The sequence below is a fragment of the Sander lucioperca genome, chromosome 14 (assembly GCF_008315115.2).
Source record: "Sander lucioperca isolate FBNREF2018 chromosome 14, SLUC_FBN_1.2, whole genome shotgun sequence".
NCBI lineage: Eukaryota > Metazoa > Chordata > Actinopteri > Perciformes > Percidae > Sander > Sander lucioperca.
In genome coordinates this window covers 31,839,227-31,861,726 of record NC_050186.1, presented here as the reverse complement: position 1 = coordinate 31,861,726, position 22,500 = coordinate 31,839,227, and the positions used below count along the sequence as shown (strand labels likewise).

The following is a 22,500-nucleotide window of genomic DNA, read 5'->3' as shown; positions in this document are numbered from 1 at the left end:
ACTGTCTTTGAGCATTTTGTGTGAATAAGTTTCTTGTCCATGTATGATTACCAGGTTTGTACGTTCATGCTGACTGCGTTTGCTTCCAATTTCCCCTCGTTTCTCAGGCACGACTTCCCGGCAGCACACAAACAGGAAGGCAGGGCCCTTTGTCTTCCTGGTTTGTTGCGCTTAGGGACTCGTAATATAGAACAGGGAAGTAAACATGCAGAGGAACTACAAACTCGTCACACTGGCTTATTCTGTACACAGGTACGGGTTGGATCCTGGATTGTATAGCACACATTTATATGCACTGAATGACGGAAGCAGCAGCAGTCCAAAAGTCCAAAATCTGTCCGACAAATATTTAAAATGACTTGTTCGGAATCCAAATGGAACTTCAATTTCCCAAAGGTGTACTTGAGACTCAACTAAATTGAAATATAGAATAAAAGAGAGTCAACAACATAATATAGATCCTGTAAGTACATACAGCTTTTAGTAAGACACACGCGACACAAATTGGCATCCGCATCAATCAATGAGACCTGACAGAAGTCATCCACATGTGCTTCCTCCTCTGACAGAGTTGAAAGGAAGGAAGCTGCTTGCATCCCTCACTCTGTGCAAGTGCAGTCTGATGTACAGTGCGAAGTAGCGGATAAAACATCTCAAAGGATTAATGAGCATCAGCCTCTGGTGAAGAAAAAACATAAGAGATGTTTACAGTCATTTTCATGTCAACCATTTCCTCCTTGTGAAGCCACTGCTCCACAATTTAATCGCTCCTTCGAAGAATATTTTTGAAGCTCCTCGATAAAAGGAATAGCCTGTTCTCTTGCTACACCAGGAGCAGCCCCAACAACTGATTATCTTGCGTTGAGTTGAAACAGCTCTCTTGCTGGGACGTGCTTTCTCCTGTTTAGTCAGCAAAGTCGGTTCTGCCAGTAATCCGGACACCGCTCTGCCTCCCTGCATCGTGTACTGTACTATGAATTTTTCTGGGAATCTTTCAATAATTGATATAACACCGGTCTGCTTCTGCTGTTTGTCATTCAGACCTGAAATCCATTGGACATTCTGTACATTTCTTGGTGTACGGAGATGTATCAGGGCATGCTTTCATGTCACTCTCTTCACACAATTCATTGCAAAGGAACATTGAGGATAGGACAGTCATGTGTAGACGTTATGTGGTCCCACTTGTCCTGATAGGCTGCTGCTGCTGCGTCCATCGTGGCATCTGTCAGATTTCTTTTTTGATTGCCAGTGGCAGCATGTTACAGATCTGCCAGCCATGTTGTAGTTCTGAATAATTCTGTTTTGATGTTGCTGACTTTGTTCTTGTGAGGACTAGGGGACCACGGCCGAGCAGAAAGAGAGCACCAATCACGACAGCCATCACAGGTGGCTGTGTCAGTAGAATTCCATCTTCAGACTGTTAAATGCACTTTTATAATTTAACAGTTTTTTTGTGCTCTCATTTCAACAGCATGTCACTGAGATGGAGTAGATCAAACTGGGAGATGATCAGTGGGACCCAGTTTCCAGTCCATCATCCTGTCAAACATTTTGTACATTACCCCGTCATCATTCTGTTCAGTTTTTAGTTGTAATGTCCAATAAGAACCTTTAGAAGTATTAGAACTTTACATTTACACTACCGGTCAAAAGTTTGGGGTCACTTAGAAATTTCCATTCCACTCCATTATAGACAGAATACCAGCTGAGATCAGTTGCATTGTTTTTTTTTAACCAGGGCAGCAGTTTTCAGATTACATTATGTGCTTACATAATTGCAAAAGGGTTCTCCAATGTTTTCTCAGTTAGCCTTTTAAAACGATATCAGATTAGTAAACAGAATGTGTCTTTGGAACATTGGATGAATGGTTGCTGATAATGGGTAATGTAGATATTGCATTAAAGATCAGCCACCCACTCAGATCAGCTGGTATTCTGTCTATAATGGGGTGGAATGGAAATATCTAAGTGACCCCAAACCTTTGACCGGTAGTGTATGTAACTACAGAGTACTCCATTCTTATAACCAAGAGGCAACCTTTTTAGGATGATCCCCTTACGCCAGTACAGACAGGACATGGCTAGATGTGGGGTCCCCACTGAGAGAGGGAGAATGACATGCAGCAAAGGGTCGCAGGCCGGAATCAAACCTGCGCCTGCCACGGCGAGGACCAAACCTCTGTACATGGGACGCACGCTCTACCAGGTGAGCGACTCAGGTGCCCCATGGATTTGTAAAAAAAAATGTCAATGCATTCTTTTATATACATCTATCAAGGATATACTGTATATAAATTGTATATGTAAACCTTATTATGCATAAAGTTGTGGCAACTGAAAACTACGATAAACGTTTTGCATTTACAAAGACGCAAGACATATAAGATGTCTTGCTTTGAACATAACCATCACAAAAAAGGAGTACACACAGGTTGTGTAAGATTTTATGAAACTCTACGTTCATCCGTTTTGAATTCTGCTGACATGCAAACGTCGCTTGCTGACGACGTGGTTACAGATTAGCTAACACTCAGAGATAAAAGATCAATCAGACATTTTCCCAGCCATTAAAGCAGGCCAAAGTCAACTTCTCGTCTCTACTTGAGATAGTATCAACGTCTTAAGTGATAAGTCTTGCAGTCAGATAACGAGTTGTAAAGCTGTGGCATAAATACTGTTTTTAGCACAGAGAATAGAGTACTTCTCAGGGTATGATCATTATGCTACAGTCCTGCTGCTGTGCTCGGGCATTCATTTTTGCTCTCCCACATACTAAATGTGTTGGTTTCACAAATAATGATTATGTGGACAAGTAGCGAGAGGCCAAATAAACAAATGCCTAATTATGACATAACACCAAGGTATCATAAGTGATAATAGACTTGTTTGTTTTTCCATTAGCTCTAAATGCTTTTTAAACCCACGTGACCTTTGGCAGACAGATGGAGGGCAGAAAAACACAGCGATCTCTTGTTGGATTAAGCATAATGATGTCCTCTACGCATGCTTCAGTTCACATCACGCTAATCATGTTTCTCCAAGTGTTGTGTGTGCCTCTGTATGCACATCAACAACAGATGTGTACGCGGAGCATCTCTGTCTCTCCCTCTGTTCATACATGTGTATTTGACACTCGATACTGTCGGTCTGCTCGTCTCGTTTCAATTTGCGCGCCCTGCTGCTGAGCAAAGCCTGAATAATGAAACTGGTGGCGCGTTGGTGTCGGGTGAGAAGCCGCCACCGCAATAACCCGGCCCGGCTGTTGTGTAATCATCAGTCTCATACACACGTGCCCTGCCGTGTATCACAATACACGGAACAGATGGCAGGGAGGGTGTTTAATAAACACAAATACATGCTCATCATCAGCTTGGGTTACAGGTAGCTGCTGCTGCTCCTTTTGCCTTTGACATAGACGCTCAATAAAATCACACCCTGGTGAACTCGCTACATAGGAGGGTGTAAAACAAATCACAGCGCAGAAGCCAAACACAAGTCATTTTCGACGGCGGTGGGGGGGGGGGTTTGAACAATGCAGTGGCTCAGCTATCCTAATCACTCACCTGGGTGGTACATGCTAAATCTAATCAAGCTTTCAAGCACAGCTGGCAGGGCAGCGATGAAGAGCACACATCCTTTTAAAAGTAGCAGAAAGCGATGCTGCGCAAAGATTGTTGATTTTTGAACTCAACCCCCCCCCCACTTCAGAAGCTCCACCCCCCAGATTCACGGACAGATAACTTCTGGCTGGCCGGCCGGCACATTCACATGCTGCCTCCCCCCTACCATCAACTGTCTCTGATGGTAGGGCGCCTGTTGCTGATTGGCTGGAATAGTGTTTTGTGGCCCGTGCACTCCTTTCTGTTTGTTTTCCATCTGTGTAGTAACACCGGATTTTTTTTCTCCAGCGCACACAGAAAATAGAGAGCTAAGTGACCGTGAGCAGATATTTGCTGAATTTGACAAAAAGTATATTGGATTAACATCGCTTACTATACCTATAAATACAGTGCATGCTCTTACACAGATACATGCATACATGCACATTTGAGCACAACCACCTATACACACATGCATACAAACATAACAAAACACAAAGCAAACTCAAAGACATTAGGCCTTGGGGCGGCTTTTCTTTCTGGCATTAAGCCCTTGTCCTGATGCCGTTGTCCCCCCGGAGAGGAGATCTTTGCTTGAGAAGCATTAACATATAGCGACTAAATGTTCCAGGGCCTCTCGATGGTTTCATAATATTTAGTGCAAAACAGTCATGTAAATGATTAACTCCTTCCTGGGCGAGCCTTCTGTTCCTTTGCGGGGAGGCGTGCAACGCAGGTGAGAGTGTGGGCGGGTAAGACATATCCATGGGGACATACATAAAATGTCAGTGAAACATTCACAGAGCTCAAGGTTTTTTGGGTCAATAACAACATTTTTCTATTCATCAATGATCAAAATCAGTGACTTTCTGTTCATCAGCTCGTTGATTGATCATTTTAGCACCGGACACACATGGTACTGGGTCCTGCTGTTTTTGGCTTTGCATGTTAGAAGTACTTGTTCACATCATGCTGCCCCTCAAATCACCTCAAAAGGTTTGTGAACCATGAAATCTTATCAGTACGATTCATAAAAGGTCTGGTTGAACTGAACCACACAGCCAAAACCGTCTGATAAATAACAACCAGAGATATGTCAATGCTGAGCCATCAAGTTTGGGCTTTGACTTTGCCCTCCCTTCCCCCCCGTAGGGTCTACACCACCCTAACTGGGGATAGAACTCTCTCTTTCCCCATTCTCATTTCAAAGTCAAGCCACCAGTGCTGCACAGACACGTTAGTCGATTAGCTCAATGTCCGTGACTGTAATAGACTTGTGGACATGATGCCCCTGTGGCGTTTGGTGCACTTTTTCACACAGGCTCTATTCCATCACACAGTCCCATTGACTAAGCCGTCTGCATGGGCAGACAACTAAAGGTCAACTTTCTGCAACAGTTCCCCCGCCAATGCCCCGGGTCTCCCTGCGCCCAGAGCCCATGGAGAGTGGGCAAGAGCGTGGCTGGGTTAAAGGATGATTCCAGTTCATTTCTCGTGGTAATCATAACACCGTACTTTCCAAGTCACTTATTGTGTCAGTTGATCAGATTTAACAACATTTTTTGTGGGAGAGATAATAAAGGCGAATGCTAAAATGATTACCCAAGTCCAGAACTTGGCATCGTTGTGCGCGCACTGTTTTCTTGTACAATAAGGGATTATTACTGACATTTTGGCTGTGCTTACATTCGGTTAGATAATCTGGCTAAACTGTTGGCTTATTTACAGCCTGTATGATTGACTTACTGCTTGTGGTTGTTGTGATTTTGCACAATGTGTGATCTTAGCAATTACTCTGTTGAGTACAATGTTATTGTAACAGCTAGAAATGACCAAAATAATGACGATAAGGCCCAAGTTGTAGTTAGGACTCAAATTCACTACTTTTTAGGCACTGACTGAATTGCCTCCTTACTATCGACGAGTATCCAAAAATGCCTCGTCATTCAACGGCAAATTTCAATACCTAAGGTGGAAATCACAGCCAGCATCAGTGAACCATGTTTCTACCAAGATCTAATAATGCTGCTGATTGGCTGTCTACCATGTACGTCGTAGAGACACGTAGGAAAAACTCTACGTTACTCACGTAGATGGGGCCCCAAGACCTAGTTGTAGTACACTGGCTCCATTTTTGCTCCCACCCAAAACAACCACTATGGTCCTCACTTAGACTTCAAGACGTCCTGCTTTTCAGTTGTTGTTCTGTTTATTTGGTAACAGGGGCCAAAGCTTTAGTGTCGCCACAGCGGCCACAGTCTGCTCCTCCAGGGCCGCCAGCTCCTCGGATCAACATCTAATCCCAACAAGATATTTCCATTAGCCGCTGAATTGCCATCACCCCCCCCCCCCCCTTTCTCAATGCACCTCAAGAAGCTGTTCTCTGTGGAGAAAGCATGTGGGAGTTGCAAACACTTCTCCCCTACTTCCACCTCTCACATCCCAGCATGTACCGGCCTGCATTAGCACACTCGGGTGGGCCTGTTGCTGTGCAGCAGAGACATGCGACATTGGAAGGTCAGGGCTCTGCCACCCTATTGCGGGAGTGCAAGGGCGGACGGACAGAAGGGCGCAAGAGCGCGAGGGTGGCGGCTGCACGAGCTGGGGTGACAGGTGCTTCGTTTCTGACCCTTCCACTTCATGAGATCGGCTTCGGTGACATCCGGATCAAGCGCTCGGTTGCGCTACCTCTCCCTCATCGCCAAGCCAGCTATAATGCCAAGCGTGTCAAATCACTTTAGCATCAAAATACAGACAGTCCCCCTTTCCTCTCTCCTCTGCTGAGTCCTCACCACTCTTTTCTCTCCCTCAACATCCCTCTCTCTCCCCCTGCTTCTCCCCCTTACAGAGGCAAGGGGAACACAGTCTGACGATCTGTAGCTGCCATTGGCCTTTCAAATTCCCATTGATGAGGGCGGAGGCAACTGACCGTGGTGGGAAGGAACAGCAAGTACCGCCGCTGACAGCATCAAACTCCCAGGCCACTCTTTAAAGACACCTGAGCTTCCCTACCACCTACTTAACACACAGGCCAGTGAACAAACAAGAAGTTTACTGAGGGGGTAGAAACTCTACTGTGACATTAAGGTTCAGAGCAAGATAACATTATAAAAAGAGAAATAAGAAAGTATAATGCCACGTAATCAAACATTGTGACCTAAAGTCCAAACTGCAAAACTTACATTACAGTTACAGAGGCCAAGAAAAATTTTCCCGCGTTCTTGTGCTGTTGTTTTCCGTCGATACCAAATCGGCGTCGGATGTTGCAAGCAAAGCATAACAACCAGGAAACTCGTGGTTCAGAGAGAAAATAAGACATGATAAATAAATCACAGAAATTGGCCTCTTCCTTTGGTCTGGCCCTGTCCAAATAGCTGGCCCTGCTGCTGTTAGCTGATCCAGATGTTGTACGCAAACTTTCTGGCAAAACAAAAGAGGCACCGTAACGGATGGCATTTCACAACATCACGTCTTACTTTGCACTCTTGTTCTTCATCATGTTCATCTATCACAACACACACGACATTCTCTTTTTTATTGAGAGTAAATAACTTTTTTCTTCGTTTTATTCTCACGATATATCTCTGTCTGTGGTGTATTTCTCTGCACATGAAGAACACATTTCCCACGGTTTGTTTGCATAGTGGAGCGCAGCGTGTCATGAGCCAGCCCAACTATTCTTTTGCAAATGTGACACACATGCAATTCTTTCATATCCCAATCCTCCAATGTTTATCCGCGGTTAGAGGGGACCAGTGCCCGCCAACACTTAGTCAGCCTCGCTGATATAAACATGGCACTCAGGATCAGGCTTCAGCAGACAAGAAAGCTGCAGGGACACTGCAGCTTCAGATGGGTTATCAGCTGGCCCGTAGCAGAGATAGAATCTGGACTGAGATATCTGGGTTAAGACGTACATATTCATATATATTCATGCCATTCGTTAATTTGCCCATATATTTCAGCAGCATACCCAACGCGCTTCACCGTGATTAACATACTGTTCTGTGTTAGGCAACATGGGGCCTGAAGAATGAGAACTTGCTTATTCATGTATAATTGATGTTAATAAAAAATGCAGGGTTTCTTCTTTTTTTTCCAGATGTAAAGCCTCACACACTGTACTGTAAACCTGGAGAGCTGGGATCTGTGGCAGAGAGAAACTTCCCATCATCTGCGTAAACTGCCTCCGAGAGAATACATTATCGACGAGCTAAATATACACAAGGATGCGACAGAAAATGAATTTAAAACAAAAGCTCCTGTTTTCTGCTTGAAATAATACAAAGAGCCCGCTCTGATTTTAAGTAACACAAGGAACAATGGAAACATTTGTATTCTGCTCACAAATTCATTAGGCATTAAATTATGCTGTCCTCCTGATAATTTAAAATTTAAATGCTGTGTCCTTTGCGCTGCCATGATTCAAATTTAAAAACTTAGAATGATAGCCTTTGAGAATTAGAGCTGTTAAAAAATTCAAGTTCAACTCCACCGGCCTCAATTACACCGTGGAGATGACAGTGATTGCTTGATGCAGAGATACGACCACTTCCTGTCTGCCCCCCCCCCCCAACCCGGTCCCAAGCTGCCTGCTCACCTTGCTCTCTGCTGAGTTTGAGCTGTAACAATAGAGATAGCATTTCACTCTGATGGTGCTGCTGGGGGATTATAGGCTCAGAGAGTTATCAAAGGCTTAGTCGCTCTGATTTGGAGTGACCCGCTGTGGATTGGCTGCTGTCACTCTGTGCCAGCATGGAGACCTCCTTCTCTGCCGACGCACCATAGCTGCTGCTGCACCAGGGGCCGTGTCACTTGGGGCGATCCCATTGGCAGGTATGATGGACAGGTATTATGGGTATGCAGTGAATCTCCGTAAAAGTACTAATGGTTCTCAGTACAAAGAGCGTAATGCAATTGTGAAGCATTATTCTGCATTAATCAAAGTTTTTTTCATCAATTGACTATGTTTAGTAGACACAAGAGTGCAGTTCTACAGTTCTAGCTAAATGGGGGAATTTTGGCATCTTTCTTTTGCAGCCTTCAACGTTTCCAAACTTACCAGGAGGTTGTTTCAGCAGAAAAGCTCTGCTAAGCCCACTGTACTGAGTCCAAGCCAAGTCAAGCCAAGCCAAGCCAAATACAGAGCTAAAAGTAGATACAGTATATTTGTCAGTTGGGCAGAAACATGACTCCAAAATGAATGCTAATGTTGTTCTGGGTCTGCTGGATGTGTAACCAAAAAAAAAAAAAAAATCAATCAATGCAGGCTTAATTTTTGCCCTTTCATTATACTTGAGGGTTTGCAAAATCTTACTGTGTTATGACTGTGGTCATGTTGTTTCTTTAGTCTGCTGTGTATGTGTGTGTGCCCTGTGTTTTTTTTCTCTTGTTTTCAATTTCATATGCAAATAGGTGTGTGCCGTAGCCGGGAGATCATTGGTGGAAAGCTCTCATGCCCGAATTCGTGATTGGCTGCAGCTGGGGACCACCTGATATATAAGTAGCCAAGATGGCGGCCGTCTGCGGGCAGCAGGCATTCCTCATCCTCCTCATCTCCCAACCGGCCACACTGTTGCTTTGTTCAGCTTTGTTTTAGATTAGGTACCGTTTCTTTTGTTTAGTAAGGGTGAACCGCCAGGTGTGTTCATCTTGTTTTCTCCTGTTTAATTAGTTAGGGAGGTTAAGTCTTTGGTCATTCTTTTTGCCATTTTTGTTTGTTAGGTTAATTTCTTATCTCCAAGACGGGATTGTCTGCTTGTTTGTTATTTTGGTGGTAGGCCACCCTGAAGCCTAATATATCTATATGTTAGCTATATATTTTCTTTCTCTGTAAAATAAATAAGTTTGCTGATATTCAAACAAATACTTGTTTGTGGCTACTTGGGAGACGGGGAAGATGAGGCCTTTTCATGTTGTGTCCTAGGCACCCCTAGACTGGGGCGTAACATACTGGTTCTGCAATAAATAAACTAGAAATGAAGCCAAATGCATTGCTTTAAAATGTAAACAAAAAGTTGTGACCTTTTTAGTTTACATTAAATATAAAAAAATTATATTTACACTTTGCCTTTTAAAATTTACCTCAATTTTTTAAAATAGACAAAGAAATTGTATTTTTATGAACATCTATCTGGCACGTGAAGTTTTGTAAATATGCTGCTACGAAGTTCTTTTCAATTAGATGTCAGATTTCTCAACAGGCAGCCCTGTTTTGTTAAATCACAGAATAGGGAGGGATACTCATCAAGCCGGATCTTAGCACACTTTCATTGTTTTTATGTTTACGTATAAGGGATCAGGAAAGGCATTCAAATCTCCTCCTGATAATATCATTTCATTAGATTACATTCCTGCTTCCCATTCAACCCCATTTCATTTTTACAACAAATGCATAAAGCCTCCTTCAAATATCAGGGACTTCGAAATCATTTCAAAGAGCAGCATGAGGAGTTTGTTTATCTTGGGAACCGCAGCCAATACATCTCACAGTATCTGATAAGTTTAATATAAATTTAAATAGCCAATTAACTGAACAGTTTGGCAGTTCTTATCCCAGTTAGGACAAACTCCAGTCCTATGGCCTCCAGTAAACCTCCTGTTATCATTTTAAGAAAATGCAGGGATTAGCCGGTTGCTACTTCAGATGAGTCTGGAAAGTTGGAGTTTGTGTACGCAAAATAATCTGTAGTGTGTGTTCTGAATGAATGGGGGCTAGGGCCCATAATCGGCAACTTGGCGTCCTCTGGCCCCTCTGGCTCCTGACCTAACAGGAAGCAGCCAGGGGGAGCGCCGACTCCGGCCAGCCAATTAGAGTGTGGGGAGAACAGAGCATGCTGAGGCTAACGAGCTCCCTCTCTGTGACCCTCCTCACCTCTGCAGGACCCCGCGATGGGAAATATGAGGAGCCGGGAGTCACTTTTTAACCCCCCACCCAACCGCTCTCTCTTTAGCCTCCTTCGCCCTTCACCCCCCCCCACTAGTTTCAAACCCTGCTGTGTGACCACAAGGTCTACAAACACATGCTGCCTCTCTCCAGAGGCCCACCACATGGCTTTTTACTGTTGTGCTGATGCTAAAAAGCGCCACACAGAAAAACAATGATTGCGTAGAGACACATTCCTTGCACGGAGTTGGAGCTGTGTCACCTGCATTTCCCTGTAGTTAACTCTGGCCCGCTTCTGGGTGGAGGGGCTCTTTCCAAATACTCTGAATAGTAAGTGGGTTCCAAATTAATTGGCAGAATTTGTGAGGCAGTGAGATAATTCGGAAGCGCTGTAATGAAGTGGGACTGCCGTGAACACTAATGTGGCTTGGTTTTGGACATAATGGCTATTTATTTGGACAAAACAGCATCAATAAAGAGCGATGAAACAAAAGCTAACAGTACACCTGGTGGGTTAGGCTCAGCAGGTAGTGAGAAACTACAGGCGGGACTGTCAGATTATGTTAGTGCGTTTCCGGCACACCACTCAGCCATATCCAAACCTAATGTAATAAAAAAAAAAAAAGAGGGGGAGTCAGTAATAATCATCTACGTCCAACACCCCCACCCCCTTTTCTCTCCAGGCAGAATTGGTCCTGTCATTTGGACCCTCCAAACACAGACCATATGTGGGTTCAGCCCTGGCAATCAGACTGCATTGTGGAGCAGGCGGCTGAGTTCATCAGGAAAAAATTAGCCCGCCGCTCTGCAGGCCTCGCTCCTATTGGCCAGTCACGCGGCCCGCTCCGTTTGAGGGCACCCCAGACATTCCTGCGGATAATCTTTTCCATTCCTCTGCTCAGCTCGGTGAGGACAGACCAAATCACAGCACAAGGCCTGCATTGTGAGGGCCTTTTCAAAAAGCCCCGTTTTCAATGCCGTCTCTCTTTTATGCTTTCCCTCTCTCACCTCATACACCACAATTCCCAAAAAAAAGAAAAAAAAAAAAAAAAAGAAAAAAAAAACTTTTTCCCATCATAACTCGTTTTCTCATAAAAACTCTAAATGATTGCTTTTTTAAAATGATCCTGCGGAAAAGCGAGGTCCTGAACACTGCGTTTTCTCACAGTCCCATTCCAGTAAGAGTTTGTTTTTGAAAAGCCCAAACAATGTAAAACCACTGAAACCAGAGCCTGGCCACATCAGTGCGCGCGGCCTGGAGTTCAGCAGATCGCTGCTGAATACGGTTCCCCGGGCGAGGCTCGCAAGCCTTCCCAGAAAACCTCCTGCTTGGTCACCGCTACAAGCCTTGCACCTCCCACGGCAGCTTGTCATTGTGGCCGTAGTCGGGCGGCTGGAACGCCGAGATTGGAGGACAATCACACGATCTGGGGACACTTTGGTGGATTTATAGTAACACGTTCCATAATTAGACCCATGATTATTACAGGGTCTATAAACTTTAGACTCCAGAGCGGCTGTCTAACCTCTGCTGCTATGACTTAACAGTTACTTCACTTTCTCTAGAAGTACACTCTGCTCTTGGCCGCTCGGGGAGCATGTCACACACCACTGAATTTGTTTAACATCTCCTGTAGTGAAACTACAACAAGGAAAGATTGTAAAATCCTTCTTTTTCAACACTTTCACTCCTCATTTCCATTTGCCCCTGGATCTGAGGAAGACAAAATAATCTAACGTGCCTCGTATCCTAGTGTGCTACAGCTTTCAAAATAGCTACAACACAAAGAAGGAAAACCTTTAACATACTTCAGCAAGACTACACTTCTAATCCAAATGCTCCTAATTGTTCAGGAAACACATTCACCCTTACTGCAGGCTGTGACAGTAAAAAATGCCGCAATCAATCAAGATAGCTCTGTAAAATACACAAAGATGGGGGTGAGGTTGGTGGAAAAACTGTGCACCTCACCGATCATGCTCAAACATGTCCATGAAAAAGTATGCCTGTGAAAGAGAGGGGAGTGGGTGCACATCTTGCCTCCACTGAGACCAGAAAAAAAAAAAATCCTTTATTTTCCAAAGAGAAAAAAAGGATATCCGGATATACATTGTCTATTTTCTTTTAAGAGGATGAAATTTACAAGACAGAGCCATTCCTTTATACATGTTAAACAAACATACAAGTTGTTGTTTCGCTAGAGATGAACCTGCAGCAGTGACATCATTCCCATCTGCCCCAGTGGTCTGTGTCCTATTCTGAACTTTTCACTTTCCAGTTACAGAATGCAAGGTCCATGCGACAACCAGGCAATGTTAATAACCAACACTGCATACACAAATACGACATAGCAGTATGCTATCCATTTACATTTACATTCCTTTTACCTCTTTCCCGGTTATTAAAAACGTACTATATGCAGTGTTATTCTAAAAACAATGTATATAATAATACTAAAAAAAGCAATCCCTATGAATCATCACTTTTGACCCAGTAGAAGTGTGTGGTGGTGTCTGTATCTGCAGAGAGCCTGCCCTCTGCCTGTATTTTCTCTTTTCTTCTTATTTTCCTGAGTGTGGGATGTTTATGGGTGTCAGCAAAGAGCCTTTGTGCCCCACGTGGGTGTGTAACCCCCAGCCAATAACAGCGTGCAGCCCGTTCTCCATTAGCGTCTCATACCGACCTACAACTCTAACACACACACACACACACGTTTGTTTTGTGCTTTAGAACGTAACCGGCGTAATCAATCAGAATATAAGGTTTTATACGTCTGATTTACTGCTATGTTCGGCGCTCCCTCTCTTCATTCACTCTCTAGCTCGCTCGACCACCGCTGCGCTCTCTCTCTGGCTCCGTGCTGGGGAGGAGGGGCCATCTTTGAACGCTGCGTGTACCTTCAGTAAGCGATACTGACTACATAGGACGCCTTTAAGGAGGGCCAAGTTTCTGATTCTTGAAGGCAAGACTTTCACAAAAACTAAGAAAAGACAAGGAAATGTTTGCAGTAATGGATTTAGTCAGTTTAAATCAGATTGGGTAAATTTGATTTAATCTTTGTTTTTTAAAACAGCTTTTTGGCAGATATAATGTAATATTTCTGTGGAAAGGCAGTTTTATATAATATTATCTATAAAGATTTTTCGCTGTTATCTACAATTTATCATACAGAACCTTAAATTTGTTTTGGTTGTGCTAGCAGTCCTTAAGACGGTACATCTATGCTAAAAAAAATAGAAAAGAAAATAGATTACAGAATTCCATAACCACTGGGGGACTGATATAATAGAAAACAACAATACATAACTTAATATTATTTATTTGTACCTTTTTAAATCCAATGAACCATTTTAACAAGCACATTCCACTAAGGCAGCCCAAAGCACTTCAAGTAGGGTAGAAATGAATTAGACCAAGCAAACCAGAAAGTAGTAATACTTTTGTAGTGCTGAGCAAAATGGAACAAGACTCAACTCTGAGCTAATTCAAAACCAGACAAAGAGGAAAAGCACGCTGTTTCCATTAGGAAATGAGTTCTCCAATAATAAATGGAAAAAATAAGGTCTTCTGTATTTATATGTACAGCTTTTCAGAACGTAAACAAAACATTAGAATATGCCTGAACATACTTTTACTTCTTCCATGCACTGTGAGATTCTAGTTCTAGAAGTATCTAACTGTAAAACCAAAACAACGGCTCCCGTGGAGCTGTTTATGTGTTCATGTGACTTTGTCTTGCCATTCAACAGTCATGCTCTGCTCACACGACGGGCAGCTCAGCTGGTCCCAGCACTGACACTGCAGGGCGCGCGAGCCTTGGGGATGGAGTGATAAATGTATCGGCATTAACCACATGTCCTGCACAGCTCTGTCCCCTATTCATTAGCCACATACCAGACAGTTCAGTTCAGAATATCCACTGATGTCAGCTTGGTGGAGGGGGTGGGGGTGTGGGGGGCGAGGTGTTTGGAGGAAGCGGCCGATCTCAGAGCAACACTGTTAACTTGTCCATCACTGGGGCTCCGCATGCAAAGACACCATTAAGCATGAAAACCAGACTGAACTCTGCCTCCTAAAAAGGGCCCCAGCCACACCTCTGACCGGAGGCTGCCTTGTGTGCACGTGTGTGTGTGTTGTGCCTGTGTGCGTGTGTGTGGGTGTGTGTCAGAGCAACACTTTCCACTGTATGACAAACCCAGTTTCAAACTATTTTAAAAAGTTTAGAAAGCCTTTTTCTAAGATCATTTTGTGAATTCTGACATAATTATCTCAAGTGAACCGAATAAAACTATATTACTACATACTTTTCTCTGGAAAGTATAATTTTGCACTGCCTTTTGATAAATCAAATTAAGTAAGATGCTATTTCGGATGACTAGACAGTCTCAATAGCTGCCTCAGGTCATGAGGTGCCCTTCAAAAATAGGCTCCTCATGTTCTAAAAAAATAAATAAAAAATGCTGCGACTAACCTGACTTACCTAACAATAATGTACCAGATGTATTTCTTACCTGGTGGTTTACGGAGTAAGAGAAGTGCATTATCTTACATTTTACCCAAGAACTGACAAAGTACCCAAGTAGCAACAAGGTCAGTGTTACCTGAGGATAGGCGGCGCTGATGGAGGGGACACATGCCGCTGAAACAGGAACAAGCCTCGCCCGAGCGGCCTCGCTGCATGGGAGGAGCCAACGAGCACTGGGGCTTCAGGAACCCTTCAAACAAAGACATGAAGAAAAATAAGAGACAAGCAAAAATAAAATTACGATACAAATTTATTGTCAGTTTACACTGAAATTCATTTTGCGTTCCCGAGCAGCTCTGCTCAAAACACACAGAGTTAGACAACAATTAGACATATTAGTACAAAGATGAAAACACGTCAACAGGCAAACATGTTTCATGATATCCTCGGATCCAGATGTTAACTGGCAGCACACTGATTTTGGTTTAGCAACAGGATAGACATGCATAAAAGAGTTCTTGAGCCTGTTGTATCTAAAGGAAGGGACTCTAAATCTGTTAGAAGACAGAAAGAAAGAAAGAAATGGCTTCTAGTAGATGATAAAGTGGACTCTTGTGAGCATACGACACTTGAATAACAAAAGGCCGACTCAAGATGAAAAAGGCAAATGCCAAAAATGGGATTTATGTTTGATGCTCATGGGGTGATGCGAAAGACCGAAAAAAAGTGAAAAAAAGATATTCCCGCCAGCATCGTGCCACCATCAGACCCAGTCAACCTCTCACATTTACAGTTCTGTGGCTGGCTGGCCCTCACTCCAACCTCCTCACCAGCTCACTGCTCATGTCAGCTCTGTGGCTGTACCCAGGGCCAGGGCTCCAGAGTGCAGACAGAGCCGGCAGAATACTAGGAAAGGCTGGCCCGGGGGCAGGCAAAAAGCGGCCCGTGCAGGGGACTGAGGTTAGCAGCTCTGTTTGGGCAAAATGCCAGATTAGACCGAGGTGCCTCGAGGGGCTTGACGAGGCCGTCCTACTGTCTGTCTCTGGGGTCATGGGGGTCATTTTCAATAGGGAAGTCATTATCTGGCACAATGAAGCAACTGAGTAGGCTCTACCCCCTCCACACCAGCATTCACCCGTCACTGACATTATCCAGCAAAAAGGAGGAGCTACAAATAAACCTAGAGTAGAAATGTTTTGCAGAAATATTGTTTGAAATACAGCAATATTCAACATTGGAGGCAGATGTAAAAAGAATAAATAAAAAAAATGTAAATACACCAGAGAGTTGGAGCCAAATGCACCATACACTAAACAAGAAATTGCAAATACGTGCCCAACTCCGACCCTGCAGCACTAACCCTTACACTGACAGCCTTTTGAAATTCCTCAATATCCCTGTAGATAATGAGACTTCAAGTGGCATATGGGTGGCATTTCATTTCATGATTGACACTGTAGCCCCTAGCCAAAGTAGAAACTTCTGTGTCAGCCAGTCAGAGGAGGACTCGCGCCGTCTTTATCGACTGGGTAAGCTCATGTGGATCTCATTGGCACCGGCACATCTCTGCAAATCCAAACTTTATTCATTCCTCATGAGGACCTTTAGATTTCCAGCAAACAAGAGCGGCGGGCGGGCGGAGGATCCACCCCCCACCCCCGTCACTGTTTTCTGAGCCTAATAAAGCGCATTTATTTCCACCATGAAAAACATGTCACTCCGGATGAGCTCAGAGAATGACATTTAAAACAGGCAAAGGGATATTGAATTAGTTCCCCATGATCAGCTGTCTGGGATGCTGATATCTTTGCTTATAAGGGTGTGCATTTGTGAGTGTGTGCCATGTGCTTGTGCAGTTATGAGGATGCGTGAGGAAATGGGGGGGGGGGGGGGGAATGCATCATGTCCGATGCATACTTCAAAGCTTCGATTAGCATTACGGATGAAGCAGGGACTGACAAGGCAAAGCAAGTCTGCACCAGCAAGAGCAAACCCAGGCACACTGAGATCACCCTAAACATGATGAATTCAATAAAACAGATGAGGAGGGCATTTTCACAGTCTCATTAAAGTAGACGCAAAAATGTTTCTCCTCATACGCTTTACCTCATTGTTTGCTAAGCATAATAGAGCTATTGTTCTTAACCGATGTTGGGAAAATGTCAACTAAAAACAACAGCAGAGACTCTCTTAAGCACAGTTTTATGGGTATGATTAAGTGTAAAGGCATTTTGGAAGTGCATGAGTAAGTGAGTGATGACAATTTATGTATCTATGTTGTATTCCACATAATAACATCTTAAGAGATGACTGGATTTGAGTCAAGACTATGTGTGTGTGTGTGTGTGTGTGTGTGTGTGTGATTAAGATCACAGCCAAAATGTGGAAATCTCGAACTCAACAGCCATGATGGTGATGGTGAAGTCAATTCATTTTGTGTCATGCATACAAATGTAATAATATAATAATATGATCCAGAATATATACTACAAACAAATAAAAATAAAAGAATAATTTCAAAAGTCAAAACCATTTATAAATTACAGATAAACCATATATAATTGCAAACTATGATAGAAAGACATAAATAAATGAAATAGTCCATCTTGCCTTCTTTTCCAAGCTTCTGAGACAAAATGAGCTAACAAGAGGACATTGAAATTGATCAACGCTTCCATCTTTTTATCAGCTGTACACCAGAATATTTGAGGGTGCTTTGTTATCCTCCAAGCGCTGAGAATTTACACTAAAAAGCCTCAAAAGGTACACCTGCTATGTTAGTATCACATAAGAGTACTCATGGATGAGGTGTAGGCACTCGTTTCTTCTTAGAAGAATCTTTTCATTCAAAAAAGTCCTGCTCCATCTATTCCAATCAGCCACATTTCCCCCATCTTTACCAAATTAATCAATGCTCCAGGAACACGGCACATTCCTAGTTGTACAAAGGGGTTGAAGGCCAAACAATGACACATGGTATAGAGCTCTGAGCAATGTCACTGAACATTAAGGCATTAACATGTGAGCCCAGGCTCCCAGTCAAAACGGACTTTTCCAAAATCAGGAGTAAACTAAGCAGACAGCAGTAAAAAGCAGCAAAAGAAAAACCTGCAGTAAGGTTCACACGGGACAGAGCAGAGCGATGTTAAAAGAATGGTGTTCTAACACTGGGGATTTCACCCGCCCCTTCCGAGAAAAAAAAAAAAAAAAAAAAAAACTTGATCCTTTGCTTTTTCAATGTAAATACACAGATCTATAAATTACATTACACAAATCAACATCAAACATTCAGTTACCTGACAGGTGTCCAAATATTTAAAAAAAAAACTATGGTTTTGAAAAGCATGTACGTGTTGTTTTTTTTCTCCTGTTGGCATCATAAATCGTTTTCAGTGAAGGGCTTTACTTTTCAGGCCCTGAAGTATGTGATGAAAGCGCGGCAGCAGCGCCAACGTGTACGTGCAGGTTCAGGATCTGCTGTCATTAGTGGTAAGGTCGGTACATGTCTTGTTATTAAATCTTCCCGATCACACTGCATCAATACGTCTTGGCCCGTATACTTTAGCAGGACCTTGATTACAGTAATGTTTGATCTTGCTCTTCACTTCTAAGCAGCGAGTATCTCATTGGCTTCAATAACTGTATGATCCAATCTTCCAAGGGAAAAGCTCAAACACTCCCCCCACACTCGGAGCCAATCAGCATTATCCTTACTGGCGATCATGGGGGAGTCAGAGCAATGTAAATACGCTGGGGGTTTCCTCATTAAAGATAGGCTGCTAATGAAATTGCATCCAGCATTTACAACCTTGTGCTAATGAAGGCAAGCCTTTGAGATGTTCCGCTAATGAAAGAAGGGTCTTTTTTTATTGATATAATGCTAATAAAAGAAAGGCTTAATGACAAGGTTCTAATGAAACAAAGGTGCGTAAATTTGCCGTTATAACAAACCTCACTGATAGGAGCACAACCGGAGTATTTTCATTAACAGACTATTCTCATTTATCAGATTCATCAGTCAAAGTGCTTGCCGACTTTACAAGATCCCACAAACTCGAGTCTTTTGAATGAAATGCATTCAAGCATTTATGAGAGTTTAAGGGATTGCAGCCGAGCTCTCTTTAAGGCTAACGATTGTCCGTGTCCCGCGTTGCCAGGGTGATCAAGCCCAAGGTTAAAGTTCATTGGGCCCTTAATGCATCTCCCAGGTGCAATAAAAAGCAGCTTTTCCCACATGGGTCTCCAGGGGCTAAGGTCCTGGTAGAGTGCGCAGAAGGACGATCCAGCCGAATCGCCACGGTCACCGCCGTGAATGCCATTCACCTTCAGCGGTATACTGCAGCACGCCTCAAAGCTCCGCACGAGGAAAAGAAAAGCTGTTTGAGACAGTTCTACACTCCCTGTATATTGGCCTTGAAGTGTGTCCATCAAGGGTTTGCCCACATGGCCTTGAGCCATTTCACTGGATTTTCTGTTTCGTAGGACACAAGACTCGACAATGACTGAAGACTGAATTCAAGATAATTGATGAACCATTAAAACCATTTCCAAGCAAGAAATCCTTCTGTTTACTGTTTCCAGATACTTCTCTGTTTCATGTCATTGGATTGAATATTTTGGTAGGTTTTGACTATAGGTCAGACAAAACAAGCAATTTAGAAGGCCTATCCTTGAACTCCGGGAACTTGTGGTGGGCATTTCTATCTATTTTCTAACATTTTATAGACTAAATGATTAATTGCAAAAATCACTGGAAGATTAGTCAATAATGAAGAGTACATTATCACCACTATGTCAAGGAGTTTTGCAAGTGTGTCTGACACGCGGTGTGTTTGCGTTTAATGCCTTTTTTCCTATGAATGAAAGGCATCAAGAAGGAGACTTAATGATCCTCTGATGTTTGCTTTTCTCTAAAGAGAGCTAATCCCATGCAGCACCGTCTCATTACACCAACAATTACCACTCTGACAGAGCCTATGTGCTGAAACAACTCTTCCCGTTCTTCGCTTCAGTGAGCTCTCTGTCAGTAGCCAAAAGACACTTCGGGACCCATCAGCTGATAATCAAACACTTCTCATCCGAGCGCCGCATCCCTCTCTGATCCCGATCATCAGCACCAAAAGCATCCGACCTGCTTCTGAACATATCTGCTCAATCAGCAAACTGTCTTCCCTCCCCCTAGATGATATCCATTTTGAAGGGGGAAAAAAACAAAAAAAGACAAATTTAAACATGCCTCGGAGCTCTTATTTATCTCAACCAGAACAAAGCCTGAGCAGATCTATCACGACAACAAAGCAAACCTCATGAAGATTACTGGAGGCAATACCTAGATGCTGATCACACTACTGTACTTGAAAATGGACTCATTTCACACGCATGGAAATCCTTTTGTTATATACATGTTTCTCTGCCTAACTGGATTCATTACACGCCTTCTTTTCTTTCAGTTACAGAAACACGTTTTGGATGAAAATCAAATTGCATATTTTGTGTGTCAACCCAAACAGGATGCCCCTTGTACCTTGATACAAGGGGCTTATACATAAACCTGCTTTTCACAGTATCGACTAGGGCTGAAACGATTCCTTGAGTAACTTGAGTAATTTGATTACTAAAAATTATCAACGCAAATTCTTTGCTTAAAGGCTTCATACAATCCACATGATTATTTATATTTATATATATATATATATATATATATATAGAAAAACAGCAAGTGGTGAGGAAGAGACAGGCCAGAGAAAATGACAGAAAGTGTCCAAAGTTTGGGATCATTTCAAGGCGAAACGAAACAAAAACTCTGTGCCGTGTGTAAAACCAAACTAGCTTACTGTACCACGATAGCAAAACGCCAATGCTTCAAGCTTCACAGCAGAAAGCATTCAGCCTAACGTTACACACCCAGTCCGCGGAGCGGTCCTGAACACAAGCTAACGTCATCATATGATGTAAATCAAAAATGATCGTTAGTTGAGATGAGAGCTCCCCGCTCATGAGGATGAGGGAGCTCACACACACTCTGCGATGACACTTTCGCAGACACACAGAGCTGATGAGCTAAACGGGTTCGTTGTTTATTTCAAGAGACCTCTCTTACTTCATCTTTTGTAGATTTAATTTTGATTAATCAATCTATCAATGTATTTGTCACGTGAAATCATATAAAAGTGAAATGTAATCCTGTCAGTCTCTTGAATTTGTGCATTTAAAACAGTGTAATAATAATAATAATAATAATACATATACAATGGGGCGATGCAGTCTTAGTCAGTGTCCTCTTTTAGGATTCTAGTGGCCTGAGGGTAGAAGCTCCTCCTGAGCCTCTCAGTGCTGGTGTATCCTGTACCTTCTTCCCGACTTCAACAGGCTGTTCCCTGGGTGGTTTGGATCTTGAATGATTTTCATAGTCTTTTTCTTGCAGCGCCTGGTGTAAATATCCTTTAGACAGGGTAGGGAAAAGCCTATTGTTTGTTCAGCTCAACAAACCACTGTTTACGATTGCTCTTCAATAAAGCAAAAGTATGGGGCGCCCTGGCAGCTCACCTGAAGACCTTGTCTGGAAGACGTAGCTCTCAGGTTCAGCCACAACAAACCACACCACTTGCGGCAAAAGTTACTTTCACTAAATGACGAGGTTGACGCTATGAGTAGTCCTCACTTGACTGGAAAACAGAAAAGTGACTAACATCGGCAACTTGCATTCATTTCTCAAGCTGCGAGTCACAAAAAACAACTGCTGTTTGAGGTCTGGGCTGGCAATAAAAGCTTAACTGGACAGCTTTATTGAATGACTTATTAAGCCACTGTGTTTTGCAAGACCTAAACTGAGGCGCTTTTGAAATGAACAAGAGCACCTTTCTGTAACGGCTCTTTCAAAAAAAAAAACATGCCTTCCTACTTTGTCTGAAATTGAGTCTGCACGTTCACACAGTCTCAGGATAATGAAAGTGGCAGTTGCCCTGGTGTAGCATTTGAAGCTGCAAGGCATCTGTAGAAAAGGTAGAGCTGACAAAGATGACCTTTGTAAAACCGTGACTTCAGGACTGTTATTATTGAGCAGCACATGGGCAGTTCTCAAAACTCTTTTTAAAAGACTTTTTTAGACTTATTTAAAAGACGTAGAAAAATGAAATGCAAATCCACTCATTTGAATTTCAATCCCACTTAAAATAAAATGGTAAATTAAAAATGCATGTTACTTTGAGCAACATAAAAGGTTAGGGAAACAGCGTGTGAAAAGTAGCATAGACTAGGGCTGCACGATATGAGGAAAAGTATTCAGCACAGTATTCTGCTAAAGCATCAAATTGCTTGTTGAATTTTAAACAAATGAAAGGAAATCGTTTCCAGCGTTATTTTATTGAACAAACTGAACATCGGATTGAACACTAAAAGGCACCACTAATAAAAGTGACATTTTAAAGTGCAGTTTCCTACTTTTGATATGTCGCAGCCTTTCGCAATGTGTATATTGCGCACGTTGATTTTGAGATGACGATAAAAAAAAAAAATTATATATTGTGCAGCTCTGGCATTTTGACAT

General features: G+C 42.9%; 1 protein-coding gene across 4 annotated transcripts in view; it reads right to left on the bottom strand.

The window, feature by feature from the left end:
• The window catches only part of rxraa (retinoid X receptor, alpha a), a 117,799-nt gene that overhangs the window by 70,089 nt on the left and 25,210 nt on the right, over positions 1 to 22,500 (bottom strand). For all 4 annotated transcript variants that reach the window (XM_035991531.1, XM_035991530.1, XM_035991533.1 and 1 more), the window contains exon 2: positions 15,091 to 15,204. In XM_035991531.1, coding sequence (XP_035847424.1) covers positions 15,091 to 15,204 — 114 coding nt within the window. The remainder of the gene's footprint in view (positions 1 to 15,090; positions 15,205 to 22,500) is intronic.